General features: G+C 36.1%; 1 protein-coding gene across 2 annotated transcripts in view; it reads right to left on the bottom strand.

Annotated features, from left to right (window-relative positions):
* Window positions 1–3,390: 3,390 nt before the first annotated feature.
* COQ8A (coenzyme Q8A) overlaps window positions 3,391–21,262 on the bottom strand; it is a 73,285-nt gene continuing 55,413 nt past the window's right edge. For both annotated transcript variants that reach the window (XM_026681905.2, XM_087964950.1), the window contains exons 6-15: window positions 19,712–19,834; window positions 14,942–15,027; window positions 14,436–14,576; window positions 12,654–12,735; window positions 11,687–11,780; window positions 11,286–11,427; window positions 9,311–9,418; window positions 7,519–7,584; window positions 6,209–6,295; window positions 3,391–4,732 (exon numbers count right to left, since the gene is read on the bottom strand). In XM_026681905.2, coding sequence (XP_026537690.1) covers window positions 4,445–4,732; window positions 6,209–6,295; window positions 7,519–7,584; window positions 9,311–9,418; window positions 11,286–11,427; window positions 11,687–11,780; window positions 12,654–12,735; window positions 14,436–14,576; window positions 14,942–15,027; window positions 19,712–19,834 — 1,217 coding nt within the window. In that variant the 3' untranslated portion in view covers window positions 3,391–4,444. The remainder of the gene's footprint in view (window positions 4,733–6,208; window positions 6,296–7,518; window positions 7,585–9,310; window positions 9,419–11,285; window positions 11,428–11,686; window positions 11,781–12,653; window positions 12,736–14,435; window positions 14,577–14,941; window positions 15,028–19,711; window positions 19,835–21,262) is intronic.

Genomic DNA, 21,262 nt, shown 5'->3' with positions numbered 1-21,262 from the left:
TTCAGATCGTTTGTCGTCTTTTCCCTTCCCCTCCCAGGTCAATTTTATGGTAAGAGTGGGCCCATAAATTCAGCTATTGAATTTCTAATTTCTTACTGTGCTGGGCCAGGAAACTTTAGGGAGTGGTTGCTCTCTTCCAAAGCATCTACTTAATTTAAACCATAGACTAATCATAGTTCGCCATTCTGTCCTTGTTTGCTCCAATGCTGCTGAGGATAAAAACATTTAAAGTCATATTTTTCTCCAGCATTTGGTTTTAAGCAATGAATCCAGGTCCATATTGAGTATACTGTGAATAGAGCTTAACGAATGGCTATTTGAAGGACAAACTGAACTTAAAATATTCATTTGCTCTTGTTGACTGATACATTTGAACAATCAAATAGAAACAGGAATTTATTTTGTAACCCTATAGATGCAGCTTCTTAGTTAGGAAAAACAGAGCAGAACTGTTGAGGGCATTTTTTTTGTTAAAACTTTGCCATCTCCACCCCAGCTCACTCCCATCATAAGTTTCCCATCATATATTTGCCCATAGTAGTTGCCCAGTATGCTATTTACAGTAGTTTATTTTATAAGAAACAATTAGGATGTCTGATACAGTTGCTAAATATCACAGTTGCAATGCACATGATTCCTGCACACAAACATTCCTGCCATTTCTAAAAACCCGTAACAGAAAAGCCCATGTCTTCTTCTATGGCAATTACATTGTTAACTATCCTGATGGTTCTTACACCAAACGCTGCTGGACCACTTTTATTTCTCCAGACAAAATCAAGCACGCTTTGTCAAAAATAATTTGAATTCACATAACTTACATAGTATTGCTATTGTCTTTGACTGTGAAGATTTAATGATGCAGAACTTCAGTCATGAGATGTTCAGAGAAGTTAATGGTATCATCACTATACAGTGTATATTTCTGATTTGCTTTAACATAGACCTGTGTTTTACTGAATCTCTCCCCTTGTCTGGAAAATCATTTCATTAATGATGCACGAAGCACTGTCAGGTCAGGTGAAAGCAACCAGAACGACTCGTGAATACTCCCAAACAGAAGCTTTATTGCTAGTCACCCATGTTACAAGAATCTCACCAGACTGACTGCATTTCCTTGGGAACAGTTAGGTAAAGGCTTCAAGGATTCTGGGGGAACTTATTTTTTGTGACAAACAGGAAGTAAGTGGTTTTCTTCTCTTGGCATTAAGGTTTTTCAAATATATCAAATAGTTTATTCCTTGTAAATGAGAGTGAATATTTCTTTGATTAAAGGCATTTGAATAATCACATCTGGAAGAGTGGTACTTTATATAATAATGTTAAATTCCTCAAAAAGCAGATTCCTATTGGCAGTTAATATTTTTGGTTTAACAAGCCCCTTGTCAGCTTTTTATACTCTTAGTAATGCTCATATTCCATCTTTTCACACATTTCATCTCTCTCTGATATTACAGCATAATACAAAGTTTTAAAATGTTTCTTTCCTGTTGAATGAAATGAAGATTGTAGTGGTCTATCAGAACAATGCACCAGATTATAAATAATATGTTATCATTTACAACAATCTATTCATTTTTCTATGAACTTAGGACTTGCAGTCCATGATATCCTTTCAATGGTATCACTTCAATGCCATTAATTTGCACTATGTGAGTAACACAGTAAACAGTTCCAAAGAAATAAGTTCAATTTATCTAAATGCATAGAAGCATCTGCAAGATATTCTAGGCAGCAAGAGAGGCTTAGGACAATGAAATAATAAAATGACCAGTAGCCACCCTTCTCAAATTCTTGCTAATATGACAATGAACTATCATATTGAAAGGCAATGAGAATGAATCAATAAAAATGAATCAATGCTCATACTATGGTAGAAAATATGACCAATTTATGCATATGGCTCCTCTTCAGCAGCAATTTGTATTTAAGTGACTGACACACAGAAAGGGAGGGAGGGAGAGGGAATTGTCCACAAAAACCTGCTTGCTACAGTTAAACCTTTTCTCACAATCACTTTGGTGCCTTTTGAGATAAGCCAAAATTGATGTAAATTGGAATAAATAATGGCAGACCTTCTGAAGCTGTCATATTATTAGAAAGACAATTTTTAAATTCTTTCTCTATCACCCACTATCCTAAATTCTAGTAGGAAAATTTATTTAGGCAAGAGAAAGCGGGATGTAATGGTTATTCCTTCCTTCCTGCAGGTTTTATACTTTTTGGTGTAGCATAAAGGTATAAATTCAATTTATTGTTAACACATTCAGCAACAGAATTAACCATCTTAAGCAGAAAATATTAAAAGGATTAGGTCAGAATTCAGCTAAAGAATGTTGCAGTTAAATTTTCTGGTTTCAAAGCGTTTACTTTGATTATTCCAGGCCATAGGGCAACTCTTACTGTAATTAATTATGGACCATCATTTTTTACTCCTAGCAACCACATAACATATATTTTTCTCCAGGATGATCTACCCCTAACATCATCTTTCAAATCTCCCAACAGTGGCATATATCACCATATAACTGAATCCATATAACCTTGTAGCTGTTCATCCTATTCCTTTTTTCTTCCACCATTCTCAGCATAAGACCTTTTTTTTCCAGAGAGCTGCGTCTTTGCATATGTCCAAATTAGTTTAATTTGAACCTGGTTATTTGTGCTTCATCTGAGAACTCTGGATTTGTTCAGTGATCCATCAGTTTGTTTTGTTGGCTGTCCATGGTATTCTTAGGAGTCTTCAACAACAACCATGTTCAAAGGCGTCAAAACTCTTGCTAGCCTGCTTTTTTAAAATTCAACTTTCAAACTTAAAAACCCAATTTTTGTTATTTCAATTCTTATGTATATTCAGCCAAATCTTATTCTTGGCATATAAATGGCAGTATTTTTTGACACACATAGTAGGGAAGCACCTAGTTTTTTATGTTTTGGATTTCAACTACTAGAAGCTCCAACTGCAGCAGGATCAACAGCAAAAGACTGTAGGAGGCACAGCCCAAGACATTTACAGAGTGTCAGGTTGCCTACACTTCAGACCATAGTAATATATCTTTATAAAGTATTGCTTTTAGTAAAATAGAGTCCAGATGAAGGCTGCTCATGCATTCACATCAACACATTTTCGGAATAGATAGAAGGAAAAGCAGGGCTACAAGATCTTTGGCAACAATTTCCTTTCTTTGTTAAGTGAGCATTGCATATCCTCATCTGAAGCTTTTCGAGTTATTAAAACTCTTGTGGGAACTGAGTTTGACTTTGGGGTTAAATTAACAATTATTTTAGATAAAGATAGAAAGGTCAGAATTAAATTGAAAAATCAAGTTCAGATGAACACATGTATCACTGAGTCAATTAACTACACCAACACAATTCACCAACACAATATTTTGCACAAGCACCTCTTTATTGCAAATAAGTTTAAAGTTGAACAGTTACAAAAATTTATATATATATATATATATATATATATATATATATATATATATATAGCGCAAGTGTATTATTTAAATGTAGATCATGCTTTTCAATGCAGTTCTGAAACATAATTGATACTGAATATACATCTCAAAAGTTGCATTACCAAATATGAAGACAGAGAAATTACAATTTTGCTCCTGGACTCTTATAAATGCCACTGAGCTTTGTTTCTCTAAATCTCCATTTAACAAGTAAACCCAATTTTTGAGAGAACCTCATTAATTACATTCCTTCTATTTATAGCTCAAAGAATCAAAGATAAGCAACCAAATGTCAAGGTAAGATATTCTACATACACCAATGAACTGTTTGTATCAGATTCTTTAAAATCTTGTTTTGTTGAGCACCAGAGACTCCACATATATATATTTCACACTGCTATAAGAAAATCCCAGACATTACAGACTCCCACAAAATATCATACAAAAATAAGGTTTTGTTGCAAATATTGTTGGCATTCTATTCTTTGCAGTATGAAACTGCAGAAGCCGCCTTTCACCTTCGAAGAAAACTGAAAAAAATATTGAAGATGGGGAAAATAACATTTAAAGAAGTACAAATAGATTTCTATGCCAACTCATTTTGACTTATGTTCCACCTCTTTAAAAAAAAGTCAACTCAGCTACCAATGTTAAAATATGAAAAAGATTGCCAAGATCTAGGACAGTATGAAATGCAGCTGTTCATTTTTGCTTCCACATCTTCTAAACTAGCAAACCACTATATTTTTTTTAATAAAACAGGAGATACACCTAAAATCTGGTGAGAATGTTGAGAGGAGGAACTGTACCCAACAAAAGCACAATTTCCTCAAAATTATTCTGCTTCCAGAAGATCATCTGTTGCATTGCTAAAGCAATTCTGTAGGCGTGAGAGGGAAGAAATAGTACTGTGGTGTGCCAGAGCTTGATGATTGGGCCATATTCATAAGACAGTAATATTCAATAGTTCTTTTGTGCCACTACTGGTTTTTGGTCTTTTTACTCCAATATTTACTGTAGGCTTCTTGAAACATATTTTTGCATGGAATTTTGGCCTTCAGCTTGGAGCATATGAGAAAAGAGCCACCCATTTTCCGGTGAAGAGAATAGGTCTCTTCTGGTGGAGGGACCAACCGGTGCTTCAGCATGACTGGGATTAATCCATGTATCTTTTCGGTGGTATTTTGAGAGCCAAAATCAAAAGGTTCACAGGAGGCAAAAGCTTCTCCAAGAATAAGGACAGCTTCCAAGTGGGCATCTTCCATAGCCTGATTAAAAACAAAGCAGAAAGTGATTGTGATTGGCTACTTCTAGCAGGTCTACTGAAAAGAAAATGAAAGAATCAACAAGCACCAACATAAACCAGACAAAAATGGTCTGACAAATAGCAGCAGTAGTCAAAATCCAGCTCTGGAGTAATAACCCACAAGCATAGATTCTTGGCTTAATATACAAAATAGACTCTGCCTTCTTAGCACAGTTAAGACAACTGTGGCTGGCAATATAGTGCATGCAGAATAATGAATAATTGCAGTGCAAGTCTTAAAACAGGGCAGATACATGACATGCATATACCCTAATCTTTTTAGATGGAATTTGAACAGCTAGGGTATCACATAATTCCAATCCAATTCCACATATTTTTATTCAAATTCAACGTATTTGTTTAATCAAAACCAGCATGTCAATTTGAAGTGAACATACACTTAGAATAGGGAATATGCCTAACGACAGTTTTTTCAATACACAGGCCTCAAATTATGAAGAACAGCAAAGAGAAAATTCCCTAGTTTATAAACCAGTCAGTCCCTCGTCCATTTATTTATAAAAATATTCAGCTGAAATCCTTTCCCCGTAATATAAAATGGGAAGTTGCTGCCTGTTACTAAATTTTGAGTTTTCAATATTATGTAGAAAGTTAGCACCTGCTTCTGTAAGTGTTTGATGGCTTAACTCAGATTGTGTTTTTTTTATTTTAGATAGTTCCCTATAAAAAGACTCAAGCCAAATCTGAAAAAATATCACTTGACAGTGAAGTCTCTTCAAAATCACCAGGACAAATGTTTGTCCTGCCATAGATTAGCAGCTAAAGTAACTACTACTGTTATTTATCTACTAAAGTAACTACTGGATTGTCAAGATTTCTTAACATGACATACTAAACTGTATGAGGGAAGAGAAAGAGGGTGATTTATGATTCAGCAGTTACAGTGATTTTCAGATTTGGAAATATACTTTTTTTTTATTACCACCTTAGATTTTTGCCTGCTTGTGAGCAAGAAACCGGAACCACAGCTTAAGCCAACCAAGGCTTCCAGATTAGTTTTAGCTATTTATGTGAAAGGAAGAGAAAAGCAGATGGAAGCGGTTTCTGCTCATCCTAGTGGGCAACTCAATCACACATTAAAACAGAAAACACTTTTGCAACCTGTCTTATTAGATGGCAATGCAACAACTGAGTAGCTATGAAACAAACAAAATGTAAAAAAAATTATACTTACTAGCTACTTACCAAGCACATCTCAATTATATTAAAGCAACCAAAATATATTTACAATCCTCAAGGCATGTCACAACTTTTGAGCACCCCTAACATTTGGAAAGTTGAAAAATTTGACATCCTATAAAGCAGACTTTTTTGTGTGTGAGAAGGGATATTTGTTGCATTCTCTTCTATTGATTGAGAAAATCAAACTCAACTCATAGCAGTGGTGAAGTAGGGACTGTTTGATTCTGCAACATACCTTGTTTTCGTAGCCAGTTAAAAATTTCATTTCTATTGATTTCTTTAGCACTCTCTCTCTGTCTAGGTCAGCAGCTGCTTTGATTAACTATAAGAGGCAAGAAATCAAAAACATATCTAATTAGGCATTTTTTGCAATCAAGAAAAGCATTTACTTCACAAGGAAGCAAGTCACCCTTGTAATATCTTAGCAATTCCTAAAAAGTATTGGTTTTAAAAAGCAAGCGCTTCTGTTGTCTCCCAAAACATGCAAGAGAGAATTTTGAACCCAAATTTCAGGAGAAATATCTGAATATTTCTCCTGAAAGGTTGGTACCAGGAAACTAAAGTAAAATTTCCAAAAGGAACACCAAAAGAACTAAAAAAATAATGTGATTTTTATCACAGAAACCTATATTAGATCTGGATCCTGTAGAACAAATATCAAACAATTGTTCATATATAGCTAATCAGATAGCCATTTTCCCTCTATGGCAATTTGGTTGTAATACATATATTACAACCAAATGATCATATAGGATGGCTGGACTATTATGATGTTTAGTTAAATATGAACAACCGGTACTACAAATATCCACCTGGGCTGAGAAACAACATGTAAATAGGAAAAGAAAAGAGGACATTCTTCCTCAGAAGAAAAATCTGAATTTAATTATTAAATATTTTTGATTCTCTTTTAGGAGGCAAAGGCAAGAAAAGTAAAGTTATGTTGACTGAGATATGGAGTAACATATTCTCAAGGTGTAACGCTACACATGTAGACCTTGGGTTACGACTGTTCATTCAGCAACTGTTACAATTGAGCTGAGTGAACGGTACTTCAGAACCGGTCCTCAGACTTCTAGGCATTATAGCATCCCTGCAGACACAATTGGATCCAGGTGTCTGGCTAATGATTATGACATCAGTGAGCCATGGTCACGTGATCACTGTTTCTGACATTCCCTGCCAATATCCCATAAACAAGATCAATAGGGAAGCCGGCAGGAAGCTGGAATGGGGGTAAGTGCCGGAATCCTGACAGCGATCATGTGAGGCTCTTGCTTAATGATCTATGTGATAGTTGATTAATAGTGACAACCAGGACTGCTGGAACTGCCGTTGCTAAGCAATGCAGCCACATGATGTGCTTTATGACCATGTCTCTTAGCAATGGCACCTCCAGCTCCAATTCCCACTGAACCCAAGGACTACCTGTAAATTGAATACAATTTTTAAAAAATCACAAAATGTATGCAACAAAAAGCTGTTCTCATCCACATGTCACAAGCCCCATAAAGGCACTTGACTATAGCAATTTAGAGCCCTTACTTCTATGTAGGTATCTGTGAACTCCTCATCAAAGCCACGTGTTGCTCCAAAATCCAGAAGTGCCACCTGGAAAAAGAGGTGCACAAATTTTTCTGAATGAAAGCAGAACTATTCCAGGGGGTTTATTTCTAAATGAAAGGTCTAAAAGAATGCTCATACTAGTTTCTCAGAAGCTACATTATTCATCTACTTTTCATTGGAATGGGTGAAAAATCCTAAAGTGATACCATTACACTACATTACAAAATAGTACGTCTTATAATAAGTCTACTACTGGATAAATACAGCAATAAAATATTTTGATAGTAGCTGAAGTGGTGTATATAGGTAATCCTCAACTTACAACCATTCATTTAGAGACCATTCAAAGTTATAAAGGCAATGAAAAGTTACTTATGAACAGTTTTCACACAACCACTGCAGCATTCAGATAAGTCACATAATCAAAATCTGGGCACTTGACACTGGCTTGTATTTATGACAATTACACTGTCCCTGTGTCATGTGATTTGTATTCTTCCCAGTTGGTTTCCACTAGGGAAAGCCAGATTCACTCAACCACATGATTCGCTTAACAACTGCAATTATTTGCTTAACCAGTGGGGCAAAAATGGTGGTAAAATGCAGCACAACTCACTTAACTGTCTTAGCAATGTAAACTTCAGGCTCCATTGTGGTTGTAAGCCAAGGACTATCTGTAGTACAAATAGGCTATTTCATCTGGTAGAGAAATATTTTAACATTGGGTATAGAGACCAGGCTCTGTTGTCTTCTTGTCTCTGCAGTGGAAAGTTACACTTTGCCACTTCAAATAAAGATATTCCCTTATGATACTATTGAAGATCCTTATTAAACAGTGACCAGAAGACATTGAAATTCAGCATAATGTGCCTCCTCAGTGATCAAGACTATCAGATCCTGCATGTTATTTATCTAAGTTACCCTATAGCCAGTACCAAATAGGTTTTTTCCAGATTTAATCCTCTTCCTTCTGCAATTATGGATAGCAAATATAAAAAAATTCTTGCAGTACTTAATGGCAACTAATAACATGTTTTTTCTAAGATATAAGTTCAACGAAGAACTTCATTCCCATCAAATTCATTGTTAGATGGAAAGACTGCCCAGCCTCTCCAATCCACAGTATCTAGAAATTTTGTTAAATGATAACTGTCTGGAGATGATATTTTTAATTACCAAGTTTTGCACGTTAGCCCTAAGGCTGCAGCATATTCAGACTAATAACAAAATTCCACCATAAATTAAACTATTACAATACAATATATTTGGATTAAAGAAGAGTTGTTTTAAGTTACATTGCATAGGCCTTGGATTATAATTTTAAAATTGTTTTGTTCTTTTCTATTCACCTTCAGAGAGTAAAAAGAAGCCAGAGAACATCGTAAAAATACTGTTCAATTTCTATACTTCAGAATTTTAATTCTCTCAAGTTTTTCCCCCAAATCCTTTTATAGGTTCCTTAACTAGGAAACCAGTGTATTTTGGCATAAAATTTACATGTCACTATCCTTCTTTTCCTGAAATAAAATGCAGACCCTATGGATGGCAACATGACAAATATTGTCTGGTCTAACCATGCTTCATAAGAACTAAACATGGCTGGAATGACTCAGAATCCTCTCCAATACCAATAGAGACCCCTCACCCCAAAACTAATATATACTTTAAAAGTAGATGCCCACTTGTCCTACTGTAAAGTTACTGGAAATACTGTAAAGAGGCAAAAAGGAAATAAATCCTATAGTGTGCATTTCAACTTTCAGAGTTTTACCTTGTGCAATTCTGGGTCATAGAAAAAGTTCGACCAGTTTGGATCAGTCTGCATGTACCTGAACTCAAATAGCTCCCGCAGGCACAAAACTAGTATGTTGTGGCAGATCTGCAAATATAATCACAAGCAAAAACAAAGTGGAATATAAGTAAAAAATAAAGCAATATATACTAGGAGTAAACAAATAATTGAAGATAGAGTTCAAGATTTGACAGTGCTATGGTTAGATTCCAATATAGGATTCAAGATGCAAAAGCGATTTGATCTGATAAAGGTTTTGACTACTCAATAATGGAGCAGGATCGAAAGATATGTAGCAGCTTCCTCAGCAGTAACGGTAAGCCTATAGGTCATAAACCATATAAAAGTACAACTCAATAACTATAATACTGGATATATGAAATATTTATTCTCTTTTAAGGCAGAACTTGCATGAATGAGGGGGGAAAAACAGCACTATTACTTTACAAATGTCACTGCCACCTGACCACTTTCTAGACTTTTTAGTTTTTTTAAAGGGGGCTATCATTATTGCATAATAGTGATATTCTAATATTCTATGATATAATAGTCCATGTTATACATAGTTTTCTAATAAGCACACCGTCTCAGATACTCAAATTATTATGAAAATACTTGCTTGAAACAAGACATAGACAAGTAGCAGAAAGGAAACATGAACATAAAACATTCTTTTAACCTGGGTATGTATGAATAGAAAGAATGAAAGGGCATGAAAGGGGAGCTAAAATAACTAATAGAAGACCAAATGCGTTGCAAATGAATGAAGACTACCAAAGACCACACTAAGCTAAGTTAAGAAAAAGGTAAAATTTTAAAAAAAGCAATGTATTTCAACTCTGACCCCATCTAAAATAGAAACCCAAACACATTTTTTTCACTCTGTTGCTTAACTACCTTCTAGCAAATAATTTGTTTGTTTTATTATTGCAATGGTGGGCAACGGTGCTCACACAACACAGTTCTGTAGCACTACATAGTTACGCTTGTTCAGATAGTAATGAAAGCCTATACTGATAATCTTACCTGATTACTAATATTAGTGAAAATACGCACTGGGCTGACAATTGGTACATGTTTGTAGCTTCCTACAGGATATGTTAAAACACCATGACAACTCTGTCTGCCAATGTGGGATTGTCAGACCTAATGTTAACTCTCTAATCCTTGCCATATTCAGTTCCAATTCCCATTTGTCCATGCTTCAACTCTCCTCTATCTCTTATTTACTGACAGTACTTTTCCATCAGCCTTGGACAGCTAGAATTGCCCCTAACTTGGAGACCTATATTTGGGTGCTTATGCAATAAGAAGATGATGCATTTCTCATTACTTGGCCAAGGAAATAGAAGGTGAACTTTTCTGGCAAGCTTGTCGTCCTACTCACAAGGTCATAAAGCTGTATGACAGGAACAGACATGAGAGAAAAAAATGTTCAGAAGCAAAGAACTGTCTGCTCAGAATATTATCTGTAATGTATTCAGAATTATCTCAGAGGTTTTAAGCATTTCCAATAGCTGGAAAATAGATATATTGAAAACTTCAAAAATATACATTCATTCTTGATTAATGACTAAAATCCAACAGATAATAGCCTACAGTTTGCAGATAACTCTCCAGATGAAATCAGTCTTTGAAATGCAGAGCTTGAAAAATCTTGAAGTACCCCAGAAAATCTTTTCACTGGAGACACAGATTTAAAGAGTTAAATCAACAGTTGCAAAAAGACTTCCACATCTTTTTATTGGAAAACTGTTCCAAGCAAAGAACTAATCTGACTCTATAATATCGTTCTCAATGAAACAAAAGGTACTCAACCACATAATTTGATTATATCCCTTACCAGAGCTCTAACCTATAGACTTCACCAGTGTCTTTTACAAAATGTCTGAGAAAGAAGTCAGACTATGGCCATTTACAGGTCATTTTGTCATCACCGAAGATGAAAGAGTACCTCATTCCGAATTTCCTGGCTTAGATCTTCAGCCTGATCCAGTGGAAATCCTGACACAAGTTCTGTTGTAAGGACACGCTGACCACACAGCTCATCTACCACAGCAGGCACATAAAAGAAGGGATGGTCCTTGAGCAGCTCCCTGAATGGCAGGCAACAAATTGATGAAGATCTTAAAACTTCTGCGCAACCTGACCAGCAAATATTAAAATGTTTTACCCAGGACATTCGCTCTGTTTTGCAGCCTTTTCTTTTAGCTTCAGATACTTCCTACTCCCAAAGGTTACATTAAGATAAAATTACATTCACCAGTTGCAGCATAAATGTTTTCTTACTGTACCTCCTCAATAATGCTTCCTAAAAGAGGAAGATCATGAACAAAGAGAGGGAAAGGATCTCACCTGAACTTCTTGGCACAGGCAGCTTCTCTCTGGTAATCGCATTCCAGGGCCAGTTCTCTCCTTAGAACTTCAATCAGGTGTTCGGGGAAAAGACCTAGATGCAAAAGAAAAGGGGAAAGAAGATGGTTTAAACTGACATCTTGGCTTATATCTGTGAGATTAAAGCCATCCTTGACATGGCATACATAGGGCAAATATGAGACGTCATTGGTCACCATGTCCGTAACTAGAGAAAACACCACATTAAAAAAGTTGGAAGTCATTTTACCCCATCCTTCATTATCAAAATTAAAAATACAAAATTGTATTCTTTTTTCTATTGGCTGTTTATGGCCAAGTAGAAAAAGGCTACAAACTGCCAATAAGACAAAAAATACTATATTACACAACCAGCTAATCTTTCTCTTGTCTTGTATCTCTGTATTCTTAAAACTAAGCATGAATGCTGTGTTCATTCACAGATGCGGCCATTTTTCAGATACGTAAAACATAAGTACACAGGCTAAAGCCATAAACATGCATCTTAATTTTTATGCTAAAATTGTCTTTTGAACATTTTATATGGCTATCTATTTCACAGTGATTATTCTGGGCAATACAAAAAAGGTTAAAAAACCATAAAATAATAATTCACATAACCAAAGTTCAGCATCAAGGAAAATTTTTCCCAATCTACTACAACCAACTAGCAGAGTTCATTAGTATCCCTATCCCAATGCCTACAGGAACAACCAGGTTTTATAAGTGTTTTACAAAAGGCTAACAGTATGGGGCCCATCCAAATCTCCTTACTCTGTTATTCGGTAGTTAACAGTGGGAAGCACTTGTCAAAAACCTAGAGGCTTGCCCAATTGCCCAATCTGTTTTAGGAGTATCGCTTAGAAGAGGAAAACAGATGAAGCTTCCCATCAACTCTTTCAACCAAACCTCTGAAACCCAACACTCCCTCCCTCTTGAACAATTTTACCTTCTGGAAGAACATTGCTCATACTCAAGACAGTCATCAGATTGCTGACATCACTGTTAATGCTATGGGCCACTCCTGGATACTGCAAGACAGAAAAAGGACAATGATGAGCAGAGAATTGATTCTGAATCTTAATATCCTTTAAATTAGTGATGAGGAATCTGTAGTGTTCCTGATAGTGCAAAGCCAAAACGCAGCAGTCCCAGATAATATGTCAATAATAAAGAGAGATGTTTTTCGAAATATTTCTAAAGTCATTCTTGCTTTCTTGCCCAGTTAAATGCATCTACATAACTTAAATATCATTCTTCCCTTTTAAGTCCAAAGAATATAATAATGGTTTGGGCTCGGCATAGAAAAGAGAACAGAGGATCTTAAGAGGCTCTTACTATTAACTCTGATCTTTGGCCACTCTAGCTTTATAATATCTATACTGACTGCTAGCAGACTTACAAATGCAAGTCTTTCCCACTATTTTCTGGAGAGGTATATGAAAGATAGTAAGATTTTTGCTTATAAATTATGTCTTCTGCAGGTAGGGTGGGGGGAATGGCCTTTCATATTTAGTTATCCATTAGCAACGGGTCAGCACAAAATCCTTTATAAGGACTCTTTTCCATTATGCTGTTGTATAAGTAGAAATGCTGTGTTTAGAAGTATAACTAATCACAAAACCTGAGGTAGAAAACACAGATAGATACATTACTATGCTTCCTTCTCTTTTTAAAGAGTAAAAAGCCACCTTCACATTTCAATATTTTTGCTCCAGATGGTTGACTGACATACACGGTTTAAAGAACAGTTCAATTCCTCCTATTTTAACTTAAGATTGCTAGAATTTAAAAAATTACTGTTGAAAAACAAGTAGCAATGTAACCACCGACAGAAATGAACTCCGAGAGAATCAAGAATTATGCCAACTACAATGCCAGGATTTTCATATACAGAATGCTTTGCATTAGTTATTCTCAGAATTAGATACAAGATGCAAATTCAGATACTCAGTTTGATCAACAGGCATGGAAACTTAATACACATGAACCAATCACTTGCATTGTTGTAGCCAAAGAATAAATCTAAGGTCATATCTCAATTGATCTCAAGCTGTAAAGGCATGAACTTGACACAGTCTAAGCTGCCCAATAAAGAAGCTTATCTTCCCCTTACCCACTCTGATTTCACCATAAAAGGAAAAGGCAAATGCAGTTACTATGCTCAACTGACAAGAAATAATTATTGCCTTATATACAAAGAATGTTCAACCCAATTGCTTGTTCTAAAGTTAAGATTAAATATGGGACAATTTTTTAACAAAGTGGTTAATTTTTTTCTTAGTTTTCAGAATGCTTTAAATGAAATAATCATCAAGTAGTACTCAGATTCTCATCATTACCAATGCATGTTTGTGTTATTTTTCTTTCAAATAAGACACAAATGTTTTCCTATTAACTTCATCTGAAATGTTTATTCAACTTCCCATTTCATTCCTTTGGGATTTTTGGCTTAATTTATTTTATTGGAGGTATACAGATACCTATCTTTTTGAATTCTGATTTCTAATATGAAATTTGTATGGTGCTTTTCCTAAATATCAGAAGGCTAAATAGTGGCAATGCTCAGGAACGCTAGAATCTCCAGCCAGTGGGCCCATCAAAAAGCTAGAAACATTATCCCAGTAGCAGTATTACTGCCAAATCGCCAGTAGCAGTATTACTGTCAAAAATACATTATCAGAAAACACAATTGGGATAAACTTGATGACACTGAAGCTAACAGCCCCACCTGGATTTTCATGGCAACTTCTTTGCCGTTCTTCAAACGAGCTAAGTGAACTTGTCCAATAGAAGCTGCAGCAAAAGGTCTGTCTTCGAAAGACTCCAATTTATCACGCCAGTTAGGGCCAAGATCATTGTTCAACGTTTTCTAGCAGCAAAATAAAAACAAAAAATTACATTATCTTTTCCTAAATATCAGAATTAGGCTTTCTTATATATTAAAAGATATGGACTATTTTAAACAAACATCAACAATGTGTTTCAAAACCAATGGCAATTTACTTGCACAATATGCCCCACAACAGTTCCTTACAAAGTAGAGAGCTGATCTTAAACAAAACATAGCAGACTGAGCTTTTATGGCTTCAATATGGCAAGAATAAACCCTGTGTTTCAGCTGTTTGCCTAAGAATACCAGAGTCGGAATAAGGCGACATTGTATAAATTGTAAAGTCTGATTTCTATTTCTGTTCCCAAGTTCTCACCTCTCATGTTCCTAAACCAGTGACTTACTATCATTTGCTTTAAAGGCATGAAGTCTGCACTCTGCCGAACACGTTCAAAAATCTTTTGCAGTTGTGGGTTGATAAAAGCGTCATCTATCGAGAAAAATGGAAACAAAAACCGAAACAAGAGTCAGTCATACAGTGACAAAAACATGGTGCAGCCCACAATTATAAAAGGCTTTATTCCCAATCTCTATTATTGCCCTCAAGTCACAGCCAAGCATTTTAATTTGTTCATTGTGTGATAGGAACATAATGTATAATGTACATTATGGTTTTCTTATCCTCAGCACAAGTAACACCACAGAGGATCATGCACATTCGGTGTGTTAAATCAAAATACTTAGCAAAGTTAGGAAGCCATTTTGTTATTTAGAAGGATGACTAATACAGTGTATACAAAAGTATATATTTTGCACAATTTATATTTATTCTGCTAGTCAGTGACAGGATCCTTACTTCTGAGCTATCACTAGGTGTTATTTTATTGCATTTTCATCGAGCCATCTGTGTGTCTTTCTGTGTGTGCCTGTGAGGTGGGCTGGGCTGGGCTGGGCTGAGTAACAGGTCCAAATTCACCCAGTTGGCTTTCATACTTAAAGGAGACCTTACAGTCTCTTGTTTTCTAGGTCAGCATCTTAACTATTACACATACTATTTACATTCATACTTACAGCTCAAAAGGTTCACAAACATTTTGCTAAAGAAGAATTGGATAAAAGTTTCTTGGAAAAGAGACTACAATTCAGACTCATGACCTTCTGGGGGAACACAGAAGGCAATGCAATCTGATGATGTTATGACATCCCTCAGAAGGGGTGTGGTCAATTTTTTAAATCGTGGGAGGGATTAAGGATGAAAATAGGAGCGGGCAGTCACCCATTCCCTTAACTACCCACATTCCAAACATGGACTCAATGTGCACAACTAAAATTCAAACATTTTGGCACTTCCATGCAGGAAGGCCACAAATCAGATAGTGGACATGCAGGCCAAAGAGCCGTGTGTTAAAGCAAAATTTGGGGTGCTAGATGCCATGTATGCTATTTTTAGAAGCATAGAGAATGTAGACTGTCCCACAATATTACTGTGTCATATGCACTTAAGAAATAAGTTTGAAATTCTCAGTGCTGAAATCATTCATTCCAGAGCTGTCCCCACTGAATCGTATTAAATCAGCTTGATTAAACAGATTATTCTCATGATAACAGCTGCTTCTTAATTCTCAATATATCAACTGTCTCAATTCTGTCTTTCACTCCATCCAAAAAGCAGAATGTAAATGTAACCAATGTAACTTTCTGGACATATCTGCCTTGCTTGCAGTATACTACAGGTCTGCCAAGAAATCATTCCCAAGTGGCATAATATAATAATAATCTATACTTTCCATCTAGCAGAGGTACCTACAGCATTTGGCAATGACAAAGGTACCTATGTTGCACATTTATAATTTATAAGAGGTAATGGAAGGTTGTGAGGAAACCATTTTAAAAGACAGGAGACAGAACAGAGAGCAAATGTAGTTGGGAACTCACCTGCTAGGGTTGGTAAATCAGGAAATCAGTTGAAAGTAAGGTCACGCAAACAGAGTGAGCAATGAAGGAGAATAGATTAAGAAAATGAAGCAGAGCTACCATAAAGCATTATGCATTCCCTACCACAGCCCTCCCCAACTTGGTGGCTTCCAGATATGGTGAATTAAATATTGAGTTATTCTGGCTGGGGGTTGATGGCAATTCTTGTTAAACATATCTGGAGGACACTACATTGGGTAAATTTGTCCTGCATTATGTAACACACTATTCAATCCATTCACAGTTTTCCTGTGTATCACACATGCCCTAAAAAGACTTTTTGGCAACTACTTCAAAGCAATGCTACACCTAGCTGAAGTAAACAGGAAAAATGAACTCTCTTCTTGATATCCTTCCCTTTATAAGCATGGATAATTCATAAAACTCAACTGACTCCTTTTCCCCAGTGAGTTATTTTTAATTATATTAATCATAAAATTGAGTTAGCAGTTAGTTTTAAGGCATGAAACAACTACAAGCAGGCTGCAGCAACCCATTTATTGATTGATTGACTAATTAAATTTATATGCTGTCCATCTCACCCTGAGGTGATTCTAGACAGCCTACAACCAATAAAGGCAAGAAGTTACAATATTAAAACAATATTTATACTAGCACTGACTTAAAAATTAACAAATATTATTACTGACAGTAGACAGAGCTAAAAGTCTGGTGTGGGCAGCCCAATTGCCTGATTCTTTTCAGAGCAAGAAAAATACAAATCTTGGCAAAAGAGTGGCAGTATTCAGAGAAAGAATACAAATTGTACATCTACAGATTCTGTTAATATTGCCTTCATTAAGTTTTGTTTACCCCTTAGAAACCCTCCAGCAACATTTGCAAAGCTTTGTTAATCATAGAAAATTTGTTTAATTTTAAACAGGAAAGGCTGGGCTGAGCTGTCAGTTGTTTCTCCTGGCTTCACAATTCGGGTAACATTAATATTAACACTTCTGCATGCTCTGGGTGCGCACAGCACAATGTATACCTAAATTTCATTCTCTTTTACAACAGTTCCATATTTGACCAATTGAACCTGATGAATTGCTGGATTGAAATGGCATAATTTAGGTATATTTCTCACATAAGTGAAACATTTTCTAGCCCAATTTCCAGAAAGGGAAAGTTAGTGTTAGTCTATTATATCAACTTGTTATGATGTCTTAAAGGTTAACAAATAATCCCATGAGCAACCTGGGACAATCCTCTACTTTAAAAAAAAAAAGGGTGGTATAGGCCCGAGGACTGTATAGAATTGTGGATTCCTAGCATAAACTTTCATGGCTAACAGTATCTGTGGGGCAAACACCAGTAATTCTAGTAAAAGCTTATGTGGATATATCTACCTATTCACCTACCAAGCTGTGTCAAATAAATTCTTTATTTGCAGGATCTTGGCAACAGACATCTCATATAAGCAACTATAGTGGAGAATTAAAGGGCTAAGATCAGTGGTGGGATTCAAATTTTTTTTTACTACAGATTCTGTGGGCATGGCTAGGTGGGCATGGCCATGTGACTGGGAGGATGTGGGTTTTGGGGCCTTCTTGGCCTCAGAGGAGCCCCTAGGGGTGGCTTTTTTGCTCCCAAAAGGCTCATCTGGGGCTCAGGAAGAAAAAAAAAAAAACAGAGCATGGGAGGGGCACGCAGCACCCCTCCACACTCCGTTTTGGGACCTTCCTGGCCTCCAGAGCCTGGGGGGGGGGGTGTTTTTGCTCCCAGAAGGCTCCTTTGGGGCTCAGGAAGGCAAAAAAAATGGAGGGGGCTGAGCCCTTCCCTCCATTTTTTGCCTTCCTGGACTTCAGCAAGGGGAATCCCGGCATAGCTGATCGTATGAACAGCTGGTTTTGGGGAAGGGGAAAAAAAGAAATACCTTAAGGGACCAGCGTCAGGCGGGCGGGGTGAGAGAGCGTCAAGGTGGGTGGGGCAAACGAGCCAGCAGTGACTGGGTCAGGGGCGTGGCCAGCCAAAACTTACTACCAGTTTGGCGACCCACGCCAAATCCTTGCTATCACAAATCAACTATCTATATTTGGAAGTACCCCAAACCAGGTTTCAGAGCAGTAGCCCTTTCTTATCACTGTTTCTAAGAAGAGTTGCCTTTGTCTGATCCTGAAAGTATAACAGCTGTCTTGGCCACTAAGCCACTCAATTCTCTATTTTATTGCTTTGAAAAATGAAATGTTTTCTTTTTCTTCTGAAATATAAATTATTTTGAGGCTTTTTCATTTCTCGTATATATTTTTTAAAAATGCAACTTTCTTTTAAATATGAAATTTCAGTTATGTTACTTTAATCAGAAGACGAATGACCAATGTTCATGTTTCTTAGAAGCCTACATTCAGGCTAGATGTTTAGCAACATCTAGGTTAAACAGGAGAAGGTAAAAGGGCTAGTATGACATCAAAATTACAAAAATTCTACTTCAATGTTGATATATTGATTGCATTCATACATCGTGCAAAGCCAAAAATACGTTATGGCTTAGTGTGTGATATAAATTCCGTAATTATAGTTCCCAAACATGATTTATAACTTAGCACTATATGTAAACCTTACCAACTATAGCCTATTCAGAATCCTTAGACAAACAATCCATGTTTCAGTTTGGTGTATGTACCCAGCTATTATAAACAGACATGGGGTGCAATCCTACACTCAATATCCATACACTGTCTACAAATTCCACTTCCAAACTTCCTGCATTGTGGGATAAGTCTGATAAAAGAATTTTAATCACATTTGAATTTGCAACCATATTCACCTTGATATTCTTACAAGTCCTTCCAGCAACTGGAAATCTAGTCCACACAGCACAGGACAGGCTAGATTGATTCAGCATACTTTTTGAAAAATGGAGTTAATAACTACTTATCAAATTTAACAAGGATCCAGGTAGAGATGTACAATCTTAGCAAAATCAACCTCTACTTGATTCTAGCAAGAATGAAACTTCAACAAGCCTTCTTCCTTTAAGAGATGGGGGAACCCTTGAGATTTACTGAGAATGGTGTTGTCGTTGTGTGCCATCTTCTCAAACTACATGTTGTGCCCTCTGGAATGATGGAGTCAGGTGGCAAATACATTTAATAAATTATTATCCAGTATCCTTGCTTTTCCCAATATGTACTTCACCCCAGTAAACTTAAGAGTGTTAAAAAGGAGAGGAGGCAAAAACCTAGGTGAGCTATTATATTTACCTTGAATGCTCAGCATTTGTCCCAACTTCAGTGCAGCACCTCGAACCTTGCACAGGGTACTCACAATTCTTTCAGCATTTGCTTCAGAGAGAAATGGGCTGGAATCCAAAACAGCCTTCTTTCCTGAGGACCAGCAGAGTAAAAGGTATTTAGAAAATTAAAGGAATGGGTGCTAATACATGTAGTCCTCAACTTACAACCACATTTACATTGCTAAGTCAGAAATTTCTGAAGTGGGTTCTGCTCCATTTTACGACTTTTCTCACATTTGTTCAGTGAATCACTGCAATTCTTAAAATTAGTAACACGGTTGTTAAGTGAATCTGGTTTCCCCATTGACTTTGCTTGTCAGAAGGTCACAAAAAAGGATCACATGAGCCCAGGACACTGCAACCCTCATGAATGTGACTCAGTTGTCAAGCATCTAAATGAAAACCATGTGACCCTCGGGATGCTGCAAGGTCATAAGTGTGAGAAAATGGTCATAAGTTACATTTTTCAGTGCCATTGTAACTTTGAAGGGTCACTAAATGAACTGTCAAGGACTACTTGTATACAGATTTCCTTTGTACTAGCGCCATTAACACATCGTACAAATAACTCAATCTCAGAACTCTCTATTTAAAAATAATAATAATAATGTGGTCACATATCCTTAGGAGTTAAAGATAAAGCTGTTTACAGCATGGGAAAGTAACAGCTCAAGCTAAATACAATTCTCCGACTCCCTACCCCTATCGTCTTGAATTTATCTCTTCTGGTCACAAATGGATCCCCAGCAAGTAACATATTAAAGAGAAAGTTAATGATTAAAGAAGTCAAGAGTCCTTTTCTAAAATACCAAACAAATAGTATCCGTAATGTGAGAAATGAGAAAACTCAAGCATTCAGTTCTACGCAATTGCCAAAAGCCAAAATGTACACTATATAGCAAGATATATACCTTAAATCCTGTTTAAAACAATTCTTAACTACAAACAATTCTAGAACCATTCCTTTTCCCTTCTCCCGCTGGTCCTCAAAACCGGAATTCTTGGGGGTCACTGTGCTAGGGGACAGCAAACTTTATTTTTTACATATACATATACATATTAAACCTTACAAAAACTTAAGAGAAATATTTTGATTCCAATTCAAATGACCAAGTTTGTATTTATTCACCAGGAAAGAATGGGAATTCCAGAATTTAATGCTAGCTATTAAAGCATAATAAGCCAATATGAAAATCCTACTGAGATTATTTTTAGCAATGTCTACAAACTGTAAAATTACATAATTATATAATTATAAAATTATATAATTAAATGTTATAAACAGAAAATTAAAGTTAATGAAAAAGAAAGCACAAACTGATTTATTTCTATGCTATGGCTCTATATGCAGCCAAAACATTTGAAAATATTTTAGCTTATTAAGTTGAAATATGGTCAAGAAAAACATGCAAAGCTACATAGGCTTCCACTGCAACTCCAGGACAAATTGAAAAGTCAACCAGTTGAGATATTCTGCCAGTTCTTTGGAGACTGTGATTAGAAGACATATATCCATTAT

Source organism: Notechis scutatus, chromosome 1 (assembly GCF_049901735.1).
Source record: "Notechis scutatus isolate UNSWTSFEM ecotype Mainland chromosome 1, rNotScu1.2, whole genome shotgun sequence".
Taxonomy (NCBI): Eukaryota; Metazoa; Chordata; class Lepidosauria; order Squamata; family Elapidae; genus Notechis; species Notechis scutatus.
The sequence above is the reverse complement of the archived record's forward strand: the minus strand, read 5'-3'. Positions and strand labels throughout refer to the sequence as shown.